This window comes from Sciurus vulgaris (genome assembly GCF_902686455.1).
Source record: "Sciurus vulgaris genome assembly, chromosome: 9".
In the NCBI taxonomy this organism is placed as follows: Eukaryota; Metazoa; Chordata; class Mammalia; order Rodentia; family Sciuridae; genus Sciurus; species Sciurus vulgaris.
In genome coordinates this window covers 64320731-64339074 of record NC_136469.1, presented here as the reverse complement: position 1 = coordinate 64339074, position 18344 = coordinate 64320731, and the positions used below count along the sequence as shown (strand labels likewise).

Genomic DNA, 18344 nt, shown 5'->3' with positions numbered 1-18344 from the left:
TATATGGTATTTTCTCCATATATTGCTATGTAAGTGAATATCTCCCCTTAGTACTGATTTGTTATTTATATCACTAACATAAGAAAAATTCATGCCTCAACACACATATATACCCTTTAATTTGGGTTCCTCTCCTTTTTTTAACATAAAATTTCTTCCTTCCTTAAAGAGAGGGAATATCAGAATTGTAAGAATTAAAGTAGTGTATGTTTCTGTTCTCTGTGTGTGAATTTTGTGTGTTTACACACAATACACACACACATACACAGACACACCACAATGCCTGGCATATTATTTAACATATACATAGTATGTGTTTAATAAATAATAATAATAATGTATTACTATTTATTCCCTATTTACTTGGCTTTGTAAAGGAGCATAAGGTAAGTTTTCTAACAGAACATTAAACCTCTTATGTGTGGGATCTTTATGAAGATCTTTCCCATCCATATTATTAAAACAGGCTTATTAAGCAAGGTATTTTAAGCCACGTATTTGTGTATAGAAATGTGTGTGTTTGTGTGTATGTGTGTTGCTCATTCAGAGACATGGCAGAGGGTAGATGGCATTATTAACAGCAACATGTCTTTGGCTGTCCATATATGTATATGGATTTAAACATTAGACACAGATTACCAAGTAAGATGCCGATCCTGGAATAATGATAACTCTTCTTAAATCCTTACACATTCACTTATGTCCAGTGCACATGAAATAATTCTCCTTTTAGAGTCACAGTTACTCTGATTTATATGTTACACATATGTGTTAGTCAGATTTCCATTATAACAAATGCCAAGATAATCAGCTTATAAAGAGAACCCAGTTTTATCTTGGCTCATAGTTTTAGAGATTTCAATCAGTTGGCCCTGTTGCTTCAGGCTTGTGGTAGCACATCATGACAGGACTGCCTAAATTGCCCATCTCATGGTCAGGAAGTGAAAGAGAGAAAGAAGAAGAGTCCATTTTCCATAATCCCCTCTGAACATATACCTCCAGTGATCTCAATTCCTTCCAGTAGGCCTCACCTGTTAAAAATTCCCACCTCCTCCCAATAGCACCACATGGACCTTCCAGGGATTCATAAGATCCAAACTATAGCAAGATATTTTATCTATACACCTGACTTTCAAATATTGATGTCTACCAATGTAATATAGGATGAAAATTTAGGTACAGAAAGACCAGGAAATATTTGCTAAATTAAATAAAAATTCTAATCAGTTTTTAAAATTTTTAAGTTATATTTCAGGTCCTTAGATATTATAATCTCAAAATATAAGCATATTTTAAATTTCTGAATATAACTTAGTGACACATTATCCTGAAGATAAGTTGGTCCTAGTCTATCAAGCTTTGAGAATGCTGTCAGTACTTTCATTAAAGAAGATGTATTATCACTAGAAGAGAAGCAGATGCAAAACTGTTTATGTTAGGGAATGTTCACAGATTTACATAAGCAATGTTTTGTAACATCTATAAATCGAATACTATATCTCTTTAATAGACTTGGGAAGTTTCCTGTCAAGTGAGTAATTTAACTGCTTATGTATTTAGCTCCCAGCTGCTTAGTGCTCTTGACATTCCTGTCATCTGGTTTGGGGATGGAGGTGTATCACAGGTTACTTTGCATAACACATTTGACTGCTAAATGGAGGAAGGCTGCTGTGTGAACATACTTACTTGCTTATTTCCATTTGGCTTCATGGCTTCATAGTATATCAATAATTCTTTTATTTTTTCATGCTTCTTTTAAAGAAGACTTTTTCCAAAAAGCTTTCAATCTGTTATCATGTATGTTATCAGTGCCATTAATGGTTCAGGGAATAAATAGCTACCTTTTGAATTGATAAAATCCCTTATGGAAAAAAAACAGAACTGATCCTTGTTGGTAGACCTCTATGGTAGGTGGAATAATCCCCCCCATTTCCATATCCTAATCCTTAGACTCTGTGATGATAAAGGACAAGGATCTGCTGAATGTGAGATGAAGTTATTTGGATTATTTGGGTTGGTCATTTGTTGTTGTATGTACTGTAAAGTGCAAAAAAAAAAAAAATGGAAAATTTAAGTTTTTTACTCAATGTAAAATATATTGCTACATGAGTACATTCTAGTTTTCTGATAAGATTTTACTAGAGTTCTTTGGTGGATTCTTTATGAATGTTTTATGAATTATATAAATCACCATAGATGTTTAGGCCTTTCAGTTATGGAACCATTGATATCACTTTCTTAAAATATCCCTTTGTAAGTGCAGACGGGAGGAAGATTATGTGTACAGAGACATTTAACCTTGATTCCACTTAACTCTTACTTTTTCTTTGCTCCACTTCATTCTTTAAAATTCTTCTGGGCTGTCTTATAGCTTATTAGATAACTTTCTCTCCACCCTGTTAGCTTTCTCTTGTTAATGTTTCTAATCTGCTGCTTTGCATGTCCATTTTGCATTTTTGGTTGTGACAATTAACTATTCTACTTCAAAAGTGTAGTTTTCAGTAATCTCTTATTGCTTGCTTATTTTCATTTGATGTTCTGTTTCTTAATCACTTCAGTTATTGGTCATTCTGTATCTGAAAATTGTAATATGTTATCTGACTGAGTTAAATCCATTTGGGGTATTAGTGTGGACTCACTGTTAGTGGCTGTTTCCTTTTGTTTTAAAGAATTTGTTCTGTAGGATCTTATCTCTTTTCTTTTCTTCCTCCATTTTCATTGTTCTCTTCCTCCCTACCACCTTGGAAATTTTTTCTGAGTCCAACAGTGTATTACAGTCAAGTTATCTGATGACAAGAGTTTCTTCAAAGTACTATTATCCCACCATGATTGTGGGATGAAAAGTGTTCTGCATTTGATTTCCTCTCAAGAGGATTTGTATTCATTTTTTGCCAAGAGCCATGATATGTGATCAACCTGGATCAAATTTAGTATTGTTTCATGGTTCCAGCTTAATACTGAAGTCCTAGATTAAGCCCCCTTAGTTTTAAAGGAGTTTAGATTCTGGATCCCAGCACTGATACTATTCTCTGCCAGACAGCAGCCTGGCTTTCCTATACGCTAAATGTGTATTGTTTCCTGCGGTGGTCTCAGCTCCCTCCCTTCTTCCTCCTGCCCTTCCCTCCCTCCCTTTTTCCTTCCCTTTTTTACCTGCTTGGAGATTTTCTTTATTTCCTTGTGTGCCCAATAGTATATTAAAATTTTATTTCATTTTAATGTACCTGTGATTGTTATATGGTTAAAGAGTTCCTTCAGAGAACCTTGCAACTCATTATAGTGGGGAAGTAAAAGTATCCTGTTCTGCCAAAAGCTGTGAACCCATTCACTTTTTTTCTCTGTAAACCTTACAGTAAGAGGAAGGAAATATTTAATAATTTGGAGGCAGAATTTCGAGCATTCAGAATCCATAACCATCTCAAACACATGTAAAAGGGAACGGCACAAGTTAATAAATAAATACAAATAACTCATCTATATAAAGAAAATTCCTGACTAAATATATTTTACATGCAGTAATTGTTTCTTCTCTGGAGAAAAAAAAGATTAAACAAATCTGTAGTGCCATGAATACACTAACAAGAGTGTTTTGGGATTTAACAGGTCCAACGGACTATAGCTAAGCAGATTCAGATGGTGAAACAGATTGGAAAAGGTCGCTATGGGGAAGTTTGGATGGGAAAGTGGCGTGGTGAAAAGGTAGCTGTGAAAGTGTTCTTCACCACGGAGGAAGCCAGCTGGTTCAGAGAGACAGAGATCTATCAGACGGTGTTGATGAGGCATGAAAACATTTTGGGTAAGTCTGTACAGCAGTTCTCAGGGTTTCCTGCTTCCCTCTGACTTTCTGTTAACATCTGCATATTAAAGTCTGTGTACATTCACTATGAAACACAAAAACATATAGAGGTCTTCTTCTTGGCATTGGGTCAAGACCCTCACAGCTTCTAGTAGGAGACCTCACAGGAGGACTAACCACTCCTGTGAATGGCATACTGAAAGTGGATGCTCCAAGTGTTTTTCATTTAGAAACTGGAGATGCCAATGCAACACCAGAATTTCTTAGGGTTTTCTAGGGATTTGAAGGAGCATATTTTTGTGTAAATGTCAAAAGTCATGGGCATTTTATCTGCAGGGTTTATTTATATCAAGAATCTATGATAAAAATTGATTGACTTTCTGTTAGGCCAGACATGGTCTATCTAAATCATGGAAGTAAGAATGGAAGCTGATCAGTGTGGTGTTTATCTTAACTCAAGACTGTGTTTTGTAAATAGTGTCATTCATGTCACTTTAACACCATAAATAAATTTAAATTTACAATTTCAAGTATGTCTGATTGGTATTAGTAATTTAATATCATCATAGACATAATCAGAAAACTGAGTAAAATGCTGAAAAAGACATCGCTGAACAAAGAATCATATTTGTGAATTATTCTACGCTTTTTTGAGAAAATACCTCCAATCATTTTTGTTTCTTCCTTTTAGGGTTCATTGCTGCAGATATCAAAGGGACTGGGTCCTGGACCCAGTTGTACCTCATCACAGACTATCATGAAAATGGTTCCCTTTATGATTATCTGAAATCCACCACCCTAGACACAAAATCAATGCTGAAGTTAGCCTACTCTTCCGTCAGTGGCTTATGTCATTTACACACGGAAATTTTTAGTACTCAAGGCAAACCAGCAATTGCACACCGAGATCTGAAAAGTAAGAACATCCTGGTGAAGAAAAATGGAACTTGCTGTATAGCTGACCTGGGCCTGGCTGTTAAATTTATTAGGTTAGTATCAAAGTGAGCAAATATGTTTTCTAGGATTATTTTCTATCATTTTTATAGATTATACATTTTGTAGTTCACTGCTTCTAGGATATTTAGTAGGTGGGGAATTTCATTAATTCCCAAGTTTCCTTTGGAGGGAAAAATATCACCAGGCGTTTTCTTTGTAACACAGTGTGTTTGGGTCAGTCATTTCTGTGCTTATCAGGGTCCTGACTTAGAGACTCTTGATATTAGATTTGCAGCTATTATGAACCTCTCTTCTGTGGAAAAGAGGTAGCTAATGCCTGGGAATCTATGGTCAAAATTCTGCATAAAATTTGTAAATAGGAAAAAGTTTCAGGAGCTATGAGTTATGTAATGATAAAGACCCTTTTTAAAAAAAATTTAATGGGGTATAGGAAAGATAACTTGCAGAGTGTTTTATAAGAAATATTAGAAACTAATACAGTATACCTGGTATTCAGCACTATTCCACTGTAACTTAAACAATGAATTTAACACCACACCTGGCACATAAACCAGGGCATATTGACAGTGGTTTTCAGACCCCTTTGGGCTGGTTGGTCTACACAATGAAGAGCAGATAGGCCCAGTAGTTGGAACTCTATATTTTACTCACCTTCCCTTTAAGCAGAGTGGCTCCTTTTATTTCCAGGATGATTTAATTAGAGGAATTGGTTTTTCTGTTATGAAAACAAAAAAGACGAGATGAGTTTGGGTATCACTGGCAGAGAAGTGATACCTACCTACATACCTACCTTTTTAAAAACTCAGTTTAGACTCAAGGGAAAGCCATGGGAACGATGAAAAGCTTGAAAAGTAAAATTCATAAGAAATGACTGTCAAGTTGGTATTTTCACATGGAAGTAGAGGTTGCAGTGTGATTTAATAATGAACCCCAAATATATGAAGGTCTTTACCATTTAAAGATGACGAAGTTCCTGATCTTTAAAAACAAAAGAAATGCTTTGGGCTACAGATTTAAGCTAGAAATATTTAAAGATTTCTGCATAAAGGAATAAAGATTATTACATCCGCTCTTCCTTCTGAGTTCTTTTTTTATGGTCTGCAACCCTTTTCAAGTCACATACACACACACCATGACGTTTTTCAGATTACTAACCTTTGCTTCCTTCCTCTGTTAATTTCTCCATAGAGGTACGCTTTCCCAGCCTCATAATTTTTAATGTCTTATAAACTGGCTTCTGTTTCACCTGCTTCTGACCCTGCTTTATTGAGAGACCCATTTATCTTTGTCACCAGTGGCCTCATCCCCTGCCCATCCCACAGTCCGTAGCACCCAAGCCTTTCCCTCCTCCTCTTTCCATGAAACTTTTTACTACATGTTCCCACATCTCTCTCCCACTGGGTCGTCTTACCTTTTGCTTCTTAAATAGTTGCCACGTGTGTGATTTCCTGTCTTTCCTTCTAGTTCTTAGTTTTGCTGAACCATCCCAACCCTAACATGCCTAACATCTTTCTTTTGTTCCCAAACTTTTGGTTTTTCTAACTGAACGAATTCTGTCTTCATGAAATTCCCATGTGTTCCTGGCCAGCTTGGGCCCTCTGCACCAATTTTCTAGGCTCTGGAGTAAAGCATTTTGCAGTTCCTTCCTCTTCGTCTTTCCACTATCCAATCTTTTCTACAAGCTGTGCCCTTTATTTTCTTGAAGCATAATTTTGAACATTAACATAATTTCATAGTTTCCTGTGACTTTGGGTTAATATGTTGTTAGAGTCCCTTGTTGCAGAGGCTGACCCTGAGTCCTGTTTTTACCATACTACCTACTTTAGCTATTTTTATTCTGAATCCTTTAAATGTTCATACCCTCAAGTATTCTTAAACATGCTTTTGTTATCTGAATACTCATATCCCCTTCTCTACCTGAACTGCTGGTCTTCACTTTCTTCCTTAGAGATGTCTTCTGTTGTTATTCTCATACAAGTCTTATTTTTAGTTCATCTTCTTGTATCCTCCAGGGTGATTCTGCACCTGTTATGATCCTTCTCACACTGTTTTACAGCAATCATTGACTACTTGTCTGTTCCTCCCAATGGAGAGTAATCCCCTGGATGGTAGATTACATGTACTTTTCAAATTTTCATCCCAGTACCTTGTGCTGGTACCCATTACTAAGGTATGGCTTATAATTTTTGTTTAATAGATAAATGAGTGATACCATATGGACCACAGAATGAAGAAGAAACACCTTTTCCTAGCTCCAGAGATCCTATACATTCTGTACTAAATCCACCTTTCTAGTTTTATGTTCTACAAACTCTGATTTGTATACTTTTGCAGAAGTGAGTTGCTTGCAATTTCTCCTTTTAATTCCCCATGCTTACTACTGCTTTGCCTTTGTTACACAGTTCCTGGCTTGAGATGACTCTGCTTCTCCACGTACCTTAATTTTAGAGGTGCCTCTCAACTACTTTATTCATCCCCCTCCTAGAAATAATGATGCTATCTTCTGTACTCTGTAGTAATTTCCTGGCCCTTGTTTGCCTGGTATTATAATTATTTTGGTACATACCTCATCTCTCCAAGTAGTCATTGGGCATCTTTGAGAGCAGGATCCATACCAAAATTCATTAATGATTTTCTCATTTAATGTGACATAGCAAGTTACCAATTATTGTAAGCATCCCTGTTTTGTTTTAAATCAATAAATGTAGGCAATAGCAAAGTAACTGAGACCTAATCTTCTTCATAGACCTCAAAATAAACAAAGTATCTGTTATGTTTCTGAAACTTAGTTCTGCTTAATGTAAGGGGAATAAACTGAATGGTCTCCCAAATTTTATGCAGACCCTGATGTAGGAAGTGGAGGGGACCACTCTAAGGAATAAATCAGAGATTTATTTGGCATTTATTAGCTAGTTCATCAAGGGAGGAAAGAGATGTGACATTGGCTCAGGTGTTGCACACATTCATGTAGCTGAAGATTAGCTGGAGGCTATTCACATTTCTGGACGTCAGTTTCTTCTTCCATTAATTGGAGGTTACGTTTGATAATTTCAGAGTTCCTGTTCATATTATTTCTTAGGTTTCAAAGTTTGCACCTCCAGTTTGTAACCTAACTATATGTCCCTTTGGTTTCTTACTGGTTTTTTTCTTCTTTCATATTTTGTGTGTGTGCACATACTCAGATATTTAGGGTATTTTATTGTAAGTGGAGTCATAGCTAATGTAGTGCTAAATTTTCAGGCCTCATATGTGAACTTCCTGTGAGAACTTCATGTTTATCCCAGTGTCCTCTTAGGCCTTTCAGTCATTTCTGGAGGTTCCCAGGAAAGTGGAGAGTTCAGAGAGAGCTGATGGGGCCTTAAGAGATTTCCTGCTCCTATAAGTGTTTTGCCCTGTATTCATTTCTTCGTGCACTCTTTTGAAAATGATCTAAGTGCTGATGCATCTCCTGCTCAACTGAGATTTAATTCAGGTGATGCCCTGACAGACATCACCATTACCTCGGATCTCTCCTGGGAAGAGAAAACAATGAGACGTGAAGAAATTTACACAGTTTTTAATGTTTTACTCTGGAGAATCAAGCAACCCCTCTGGTGCTTCCATGTCAGAATAAAATATTTTCTTAGGAGGAAAATAAATCCTGACTCAGGCCCTCTCAGGTATTAAATTTTAAATAGAAAATCTACAGTGAGAGTAGGCTGTCACACAGATATCTCCCAGCTGATGATTGTCAAGGTGACCAAGCGTAAAGAGATGGGTGGCCCAGCCCAGCAGGTACTGAATTTCCCGAGTCCTTCTGATATCATTATTTTCTGCACTGCTTTGGTTTCTGTACTTACTAGTTTTTTTTTTTTTTTAAGTGACATGGCTAAATGACTCACAGATGTCACAGAATTAAACTCATTAGTGGCAGCCTCAGCACTCTCTCCAGGTTTCCGCAGCCAGAGAGTTTTTAGTTCCGAAGTTCTATTTCTAAGAAATCCTGAGATTTCCCAGGAGTTCATCATAGCAGCATTGAACCCGATGAAAAGTGCTACAGAAAAGCCTCCTCATTGGCGAGCTTCGGACTGGGCAGAGTTTAAGTGAGCAAATCAGTCCCACAACCATTGACAGGGTGCTTCAGGAAACAGGAAGGGAAGCACACAGCCCTGCTGTAAGCTCGAGAAGCTTTCGCACTTTGGGGGCGGGCATTTCTAGGAAGTCACAAAAATGTCCTCCTTCACCAGTCTTTTCACCCACCCTTGTTAAACATGTTCTTCTAAAGTTTTAGATTATTAAAGGTAAACAGTGCTTGCTTTTCCTGTCTTTCTCTATGACCTTTTCATCTTCCTTGTTCCCCTTCCCCTCCCACTCCTTGGAGCTGAACACTGTGCTCCTCTGCTGGCCTCTGTTGTCCCATGGGCTCTACTTAAGACGTTCAGGAAGCTTTTTTCAGTGTGTGATGCTGTGGGCCTGTGCTGTGCGCTGAACTGAACCTGGACGTTTAATGAGAATCATTCAATACAAAATAAAACTCAGGCTTTGTACTTTTAAAGTTCCCTTTATTCCCTGTCACCAAACTAAAAACCTTTTGTCTGCCCTTTGCCCAGGGCCTGGTGACTGAGCATGTAAGGTAGGTGCTATTCTGAGTCTTGTGGGTGCTCACGTTTTGTTCTCCTGCCTGCCTAGGATCCTGAGTGGACACTGCTCTGCTGGACTCTCTGTAGCCCCAGACTTCCCTCTGGCCACAACACCAGCACCTGCGGTGTACATGCACCTGGGCAGCCCTGGTGCTGTGCTGGGGGCAGTCACCAGGTACAGGCATGAGGGTGTGCACTGCTGGTGCTATCCCCGTCCCTCTGTCTTTCCCTTCTGTCCACCCAGAAGTAGTCAGTTCCTGTTTGTCTTTTGGGCTTAAGGATTTCTAATGTGACTAAAGATGTGTGAAGCTACTAGGTGCGTAGAACTATTTTGTGGGTTTGTAGTTATTTTCTCTGCCTCCACACCTCTTCTGTGATAAATTTCTTTTCTTGCCAACCTTGTTCCTTCATGAGAAAGGAAGCTAGAGCAAGCTGAAGGCACCCTGGCCTTCTCTCTTCTTTCCCATGGGCCTTTTCTTCTGTCACACCGAACCCTCTTTTTAAATGTACTACCCAAGGTGACTCTGCTTTCTTTTTGTCTTCCTTTAATTCTCGATGCCCCAGTGTTGAATCAATTTAATTTCTATTTCTAGCCATGAACATTAATACAAGCTCAAATTTTCTCTGCCATTGTTTGAGAATATGTAAAGTGATGCTACTGAAAAACCTAAGAAGTGCAGTTTAATTACTTTCAAGCATGAAAACATGCCTGAGGGAAGAAGGGCAGAGCTATAAGTCTTAGAGACTCTGATACTTCGTAATATCAGACATGAATTATTTAAAATGAGCATGTTTGTTTAAATGTAGTGCTAAAGGCATTTACCATCAGGTCAGTAGTAATTCTTTACAAAATTAATTTGCTCAGTGAAATTCTGTTTATTTTCCTGGATATTGATAATCTCTCATTTCATGGCCTTTGTATGGCCTTTCTTTTTAAATTATCCATAGCAAAAATGGCTATAAACAGGCCTTTTCCTTCTTTCTTTTGAAGTATATTATTTTCCTACACATGTAAGGGACAATAAGTGGAGAAGGACTGGGGCTACCTACCCTCTTTAGGGAAATGCCCAATAACGATGGCAGGTATTTGGGGCTTGAAGGCATTTATAATTTTAAATTGGAAATGGATATTTATTCAAATACTACAGGGAAGGTGTTTGTTTAGATACTCCTAGGGAGAGGATATTATCCAAATTCTATTTGGGAAAACACCAGATGTGGTAGAGGAAGAGGAGGAGGAATGGCAGTGCTGAGGTTTCATGGCTAGTGGAAGGAACTGGCTTTTTGCATTTGTCCAGAGTTCTTAATTCTATGCTTTTGCAGTGTTTGAGGGGAAAAGAATCGAGAGATCGCTACATATAGTCTCACCATCACACATCCTAATTCTTTCCCTAGGTGGTAGTTACCTTTCAGTTCTCCAGTAGATGTCTCAATATCACACTGTCCAGTGCTGCTTCCTGACTTCCCAAATCCAAACAAACTTGGAGGAGCTCCGAGTTAGAAGGGAATGTAATTGCCAAGATCTTTATCCACTGTGGTCAGAATATATCTTTGAACTTTTAAATGCCTGCTTTAAAACTATTCTTAGACTGCTTCACAGGACATGTTCTGATTTATATTTAAGTCCTTAACCATTCTTTTTTCATTTACAAACCCCTATGTTTATTTTCTCTGCCTCGAACCCAGGATTCCTTGCCTAGGGCCCCCACCGTCTTCTTCTAATGATTAAAAATTATAAATTATAATACATTCAGGAAACATATTAATGGAATACCTGCTGTGTGCTCACATGAGAGGTGTGGGCAGATAGAGCAGGAAAGAAATCGTGTGGGGTGTGTAGAGTTTTTGCAGCATCTTTTCCAGCTGACATTTTCCAAGTTTGTCATTAACTCTCTTCTTGGCACACTTTCCTCCCTTATTTACTATTTAGATACATAACAACATTTTTCTTTAATATTATGTGGTAAATACTGAATATTCATGTTTTTATTAGTTCTTTTTAGTGATCCATGACAGTAGAAGCCATTTTGACACGATTATAAAAGCATGGAATGTATCTTGTTCTAATTTAGTCTCCAGCCTCCTCTCCGTCCCCTCCCTTGGCTCCCCTCCCTCTACTGATCTGAAAATTAATATTTTAATGTCTTTTCCTAGTCTTAGGAAAGAACCCAGTACACTAAGACCTGCTTGTAGATGGGAAGAAACACCTGCTGTTTAACAAATTTATATTTTAACTTTTATTGTATGAAGATAGGCTCTTTGTCACTCCTAGAAAACTATAAGGAATCTGATGAGTACATTGGTGACATATCTTTTGGAAGAGTTTTTATTTTGAAATAGATTTTATCTAGAAGTGAATTTTAGAAGGTTTCTAAAAGAAAGCTTTCTAGTTATGTTTTAGTGACTGCAAACCATTTGAGAGCTACAGAGGGACATCCTGCCCATACCTTACATTTTCGCAAATGATGCTGCATGCTTTACATTTTAGTAGATAATGAAGCAATAAGATCAAACCTAAGTGGTGTTGTTTTCCCAAAACCTGCTAGTGTTTTGTTAAGTTTGGTATTGATCATCTACAACATCAAACATCCTCACAACACCTGGCTTAAGAAAATACTGTCTGAGACTGGGGATGTGGCTCAGTGGGAGAGGGATTGCCTAGCATGCACAGCCCTGAGTTCAAACCCTAGTACCACACACACACACACACACACACACACATACAATGCTGTCTTAAACACACCAGGTGGATATGTGCACATACGAATTATAAAAGCAAAACTATTAAAAAAATAAAGGGAAGGTATTTTTAAAGACATTTATTAGATATTTAGCAAGCGGTAGGGTTTAAATTTGACCTAGTGGTAATGCAGTTTTTTATGTTGCAGTTTTGTGCTGGTTTAGTCTCATCTGCACTGGGTTTTTACCTGTGAATATTTGTTATAACTTCCAGCAAGAATTATTTTTTGAGGAAATGTTTTTATTCCCTGAAGGTTTTTCTTTTCCCACCATCCACTAAAGCCCTTATTTAAATACCATCACTTCCAACTATCATTTGCTGGTCCTCTTTGCTATTGAGAATGCTCTGCTTACTCTTTCCTTAGTGATACAAATGAAGTTGACATACCACCCAACACTCGCGTTGGCACCAAGCGCTACATGCCTCCAGAGGTGTTGGATGAGACCTTGAATAGAAACCACTTCCAGTCTTATATCATGGCTGACATGTACAGTTTTGGACTCATCCTTTGGGAAGTTGCTCGGAGATGTGTTTCAGGAGGTAAGAAAGAGTGATGTCTTCAAAAAGTTGCTATTAGAGTTACTACAGATCCTTGCTGATCAGAAATCAAAGTTATATTGTCTACAGATTCAGGTTTTCTTTTATTTCCCCTTTATTTCTGTTTATATGTCATAATCCTTGTACAGAATGATATTTGACAGAGTAATCTTTGCCTCTTTCCCTCCATCTGCTGCTGAGGAGTAGACAGTCTGTTAGCTTCTTCTGTCTTCTCAAAGACTATCTTCTGCTTTTTGTGTATTGTCTCATTTTTATTTTGGGCTTTTCCTCCAGCAGTTGTTCCATTATGACATCCCCTTTTCTTACTCCTTCCAGCCTTTTCTCATCTACCTGTCAGCCCCATCCCAATTCCCTGTGCTTCCTCTGCAGAGGTGACTGAGGAGACATAAACCCCGGGTGGGACACCTTAACTTCTCTATTTCTTTACTTTCTATAAAACTTCCTCATAAAGTAATATTCAAACATTGGTTTTTAGCAAAAGGAAATTAAAGCATCAAAATATTATTATTGTTCATGATAATATTTTTCCAAGCATAGGGATTCCCTAAAGGACCAATTATAATCAACAAGATATCCTTAAATATTCAAAAGTATTATTACCTGTGCTGATTTGATTACTGCTACCTTATCAGTCTCCTAGTAGATTCTAATTCCTTTCAGGTAATGGACTGAATGTTATCCTCTTCTGGATCAAGTACAAAATGTACACTGTACATTACTCTACACATAGTTGTAAAAGCTTGATGCTGCTGTGGTTCCTCTAAGTGGCCAGTTTAAATGCCACTTAAATGATTTAAATGAAATCATGAACTTGCTCCAAGTTGTAAAAGTACATATAACTACTACAGGGAATTGTTCTGGTACCTGCTCTTTATTATCTGGGACATGTTGGGAAAGTTACTAAACTTTTCTTTGATTCAGTGTTCTATTAATAATGAGGCAGATTATTGTATATACCTCAGACAATTGTGATGTTTCAGTGAATGTAAATAGCTCAATACATGTTAGCAAAACATATTATTGATTTTCATTTTGGTTGGTGGAGCCATAATATATGCAGATTTGTATTTAAATATAAACAAGAAACAGTAAGTGGACAAGCATTCATATATATAGATGTAGAAAGATCACCTTCAATAATACAATGCCTCTAATCACCTTGGGAATTCTGATCTTCTTATAAGCAATTTGAAATAGAACACATTCCCTTTGAAATGAGAAAATTCTTTGGTCCAAAGTTAATACTATAAATTTACTCTAACCAGCTATTGACTAAATCTCCTGTTGTAAGTATGAAGAAGAAAAGAAGTATCCCAAACATAATAGATTAATTGCTTTTGTCTGGATTTCATGCTGTGTAAGGAAAAGTGGAACTTATTTTTGAATAATCTACTTACTCTGAACTAGAAGAGTTTTATAAAAGTTAACGGTAGAGTACAAGATTACTTTTCTACTTTTGTTTTCCTGAATATCCAAAGCAAATAGATGTACAAGCTAGAAGCCTAGGTTTGAAGAGCTCTGTGTAAAATAGAGAAGAAATGATTCTCTAGCTTAGAAACAAACTAGTTTTGTGTACACAGCGGGACTTAATTGCTTTGCTAGGGTTGTCCTTGTAAGTGGAGGTTTCAGAAATATCCCTGAAGGAGACTGACTTGTTTCTCAGAGGACAGAGCCCCTTTCCTGCCTCAGGCCAACTGCATGGCCTTGGGCAAGTTTTTTAAGCTCTAGGAGTCAAGTTTTCTCTTTGTGTATAGTAATGTTTTCTCATAAAAGCGTTGATGAAAGTTTAATCAGATAAATTACATAGTATACCTACCTGCATGCTTGGTATATAGTGGGCTCTCAGAAAAGGAGTTTCTTTTCTTTCCCAAAGAGGCAAAGCACTGTAATTTCTGTTCTCTAGCATTTTGCTTTATGAAGATATTGGAAGACTGGGGAATTTGTCTTTCTAGTTCAGTAAGTTAGGGATGAAGGAGAAATAACCAGATGTAGGCCTTTCAAACTTCAGAAGAGAGGGAGGGAAGGAGGGAGGGAGAGAGAGAGGAAAAAAATTAATGTTTAATTGGCAACTTACATGGAAAATTTTGATAATTTGGTTGCATGATAGAGAGAAAAGAGTAAGGAATATATGGTTCAAAGCCAGAATTTGATGTTTATAATTTTGTATGGTTGGCTCTGCCAGTGTCTATTGTAGCTTATGTTCCTGCCTCACCATCCATCCATCAATTCATCCAAGCAATGGCATCACCATTAGACACTGAGGGAAATGTAAGATGAATTAAATAGATCTGGTCTTGCCCTGGAGATGTTTCCAGGACCATTGTCTTCAGAGTCATAAAGGGAGGAAAAATTGAAAAGAAGCCAATATCCTATGTGTCTGGCCCTGTGCTTTTATTATCGTACATGCTGAGATAATAAGGAAACATAGTGGAAGAAATAGAAACACAGGTCATACATGCAACTATGCTTCGTTGTCACAGCAGGGGCCACAAATGATGAACAAATGATGACTTGGAATGGTCTGAGAAAACTTTCAAACGTCCTGGTCCTTTATGATTTTGTGTGGGTTTGAGATTACAAGAAATAGCATAACACCCCCCCAGGTTTTGTCACCATAAAACTCCAGTGGATTTTCTGATGTGGTGTAAAATCTGCCATCTTGATGGTTTCATCTTTGTCAGGTGAAAAGCAGTAGCATTTCTATAAAAGATGATTTAGGATAGGGAGCAAGGGTGCTCTGGAAAGTTTCCACAAGAGAATTTTTTCATCCTCAGAGAACTGGGGCTGCTTAACATTATTGTGAGGAGTTCATCAGATAAAGTTAAAAGAAAAGTTCAAATAACCTTTTCTAAAGAACAGAAGGAAAAAAAAGTAGAAATTTCTTATTAGGAAATATGAAATAGAGTTTATACAGAAAACATTAAAGAGAAAATAAAAATCAGACAATCTTTGAACCTAAATAGTTTTGATTAAGATTTTCAGTATATATAGCTTTCCATATATTTAATGTGCAAAAAAAAAAAAACCTTCGTGATTAAGCAGAAAAAATATGTCTGACATTTTGTTCAATTGGGAAAAAACCAAACTTGTGATATTCCTAATTTCATACTATAGTAGCAGAAACAGTCACATCTTATGTAGTATGAATTCAAGATGTGTCTTTTAAATAATTTTCTTTGAGATTTAATATAAATGTCTTAAGATATTGGTCTTTATAGAATTGGAAATAAATTTTGATATGCTTGTTTTACTTAGCATTTGGAAATTAGGGAAAAAAAGGGCTTGAAGACCTATGAAAGTATTTTCTTTTGGGTTTTCTGTTCCTTTTTTTGTTAAGTTAGATTGAGAACCATTTGGGGAAGGTTTTTCTATTCAAGATTTACTTTGTTATTTGTTGGCCTAAACTAGTGTTTAATATTGATAGTCGTTTCTTTTGAGAACAGTTTGTCTGTTAGAGTGTTTTTCCCCCACTTAAAAGAAAATAATAGTACTGAACACTTTTTCAGGTATAGTGGAAGAATACCAGCTTCCCTATCATGACCTGGTGCCCACTGACCCCTCTTATGAGGACATGAGAGAGATTGTGTGCATCAAGAAGTCACGACCCTCATTCCCCAATCGCTGGAGCAGTGATGAGGTAAGGCCTGAGGTGACTGTGTGTTCCATGGTCTTCTTAATGGACTTTTCCTCTTTGGCTATAATTCCAAGTATTCATTACTGACATTCTTCTTTGTTTTGATGATGATGATCATGCTGCCTCATTATAATAATTTATATGGAGCTATGTGTAGTATGCTAAATCATCTGTTCATTTTTTCAAATTTTATTTTGCCATTTCCAGAATGTATTGGGTGGTTCAACATTGAGCCTACAAAATAGATAACACTATATATTTTTTTGAAGTCTTGATATTTGCCTAAAGGCTATTATTTGTTTTTATGTATATGCTTAAAGCATCATGATTTTTCTTCATAACAAACCCAGAAACAGCTTTCTGCCATTTTGATGAGAAAAAAAGGCAGGTGTCTGAAGAATTGAGTTTTCTGTACATGAAGTGGTACAAGTTCACCTAGTTGAGCTGCCTAACCTTGTGTCTTTGTTAATATGGATGATGAGATATGATTTGAGCAAATCCATGTTCAGTTTGGCTTCAAGAGCTTACTGGTGAAACCCAGATATTTCTGGAAAGGAGCTGCCAGGAAGGACAAAGTGAGTTGGGCAGGACTTGCCTTTCTGACTGTCTCCTCTATGCCTCATGCCTACTTCACCCACTGTGCCTTCAACTAATCCAAGCCCTAGTGTTCTCTGGTTGACTGGAACATTGGAGATGAATTTGAAACACACCCAAAGAAAGAAAAAATCCTCTTGTACAATGAATCAAAATGCAGACTGTAAAAAATTAAAAAATAAATAATTGATTAAAAAAATTGAACCAAACCCAGTGCAATCAAACAGAGTACTATTTATAAACTAATTGTTCAGTGTAAAATTCTTTAAAAAAATCTTTGGTTTATTGGTTTTGTGTGTGGTTACTGCAATACTAAAGAATATAAATGTTTTCCAATGAACTGTGCAGAAAGCATTTCAAGATGCTGGAGTTACATTATTTCAAAGGTAGTTATGGGTGTCGGGGTTATTGGAAATACCTTCGCTGAGGATTTCTGATGAAGTGAAATTGTACTTTTCAATAAGAAGACCCATGATTGATGTATCACCGGAGAACACAGGAAAAAGTTTTAGTGATGCTGTGCACAGGTCATTAATCTTGTTAAGTGGTACAGTGCGATGCTAATATTGGAGCAGACAGCTGTGGTTTAGGAATAACCAAGTTCGTTTGAATATTCTGGGATTAGATAAAATATTTAAACTTATCAAATGTTTTAAACAATCTGGGAGTGTGGAATAGAATACAGGATCCCTTGGTATTTTTCTATTTGCTTAATATTCAGAACTTCTTCAAAGACACTTTTCTGCCATCAGCAAAAACACTTACTTGCTCCTATTTCAAGAAAGACCTGAAAATCTGTTTAAGTGATTATCATTTTGCATGTGAATAATTTTAATGAAATTTTGTTACTATGTAATTTTAAGGGAACCAGACTTCATGAACCCCAAACTGAAAGCCAAATATCAAGTGCCAGCCTTGTAGATAATACATTTCTCAAACATTATTCCAATATTCCTTTTCTTTTTCACAGTGTCTAAGGCAGATGGGGAAACTCATGACAGAGTGCTGGGCTCACAATCCTGCATCAAGGCTGACAGCCCTGCGTGTAAAGAAGACACTTGCCAAAATGTCAGAGTCACAGGACATTAAGCTCTGATATGAGGGTAAAGGAAGCATCTCCACTGAAGGCCAATCGATACTCGTCTGCTATGGGCAGAGCAAAAGGTGTTAAGGAAGCATCCAGTCCAAGCCTCAAATGTTGTCCTGCTTCCTGGTGGGTTCAGACCCCACCTCTCAGGAAGCACCCTGGACATAGACAAGAGAAGTTCCCAGAACCACAGATTCCTCTGTGTCTGTTTGTAGGAGGGAGAAACCGCTTGGGTAACTTATTCAAGATATGATGCATGTTGCTTTCTAAGAAAGCCCTGTATGTTGGGATTGCCATTTTTTAAAAAGATGCTTTAATTTTGCCAAAATAAAACAAATATTGTAGATGTTTTAAGGTTTATA

The 18344-nt window shown here is 37.1% G+C and overlaps 1 protein-coding gene across 8 annotated transcripts in view; it reads left to right on the top strand.

The window, feature by feature from the left end:
- Positions 1–18344, top strand: part of BMPR1B (bone morphogenetic protein receptor type 1B) — a 282027-nt gene extending 263683 nt beyond the window's left edge. For all 8 annotated transcript variants that reach the window (XM_079154768.1, XM_079154766.1, XM_079154767.1 and 5 more), the window contains 5 exons: positions 3601–3793; positions 4485–4782; positions 12474–12649; positions 16174–16304; positions 17866–18344. In XM_079154768.1, coding sequence (XP_079010894.1) covers positions 3601–3793; positions 4485–4782; positions 12474–12649; positions 16174–16304; positions 17866–17991 — 924 coding nt within the window. In that variant the 3' untranslated portion in view covers positions 17992–18344. The remainder of the gene's footprint in view (positions 1–3600; positions 3794–4484; positions 4783–12473; positions 12650–16173; positions 16305–17865) is intronic.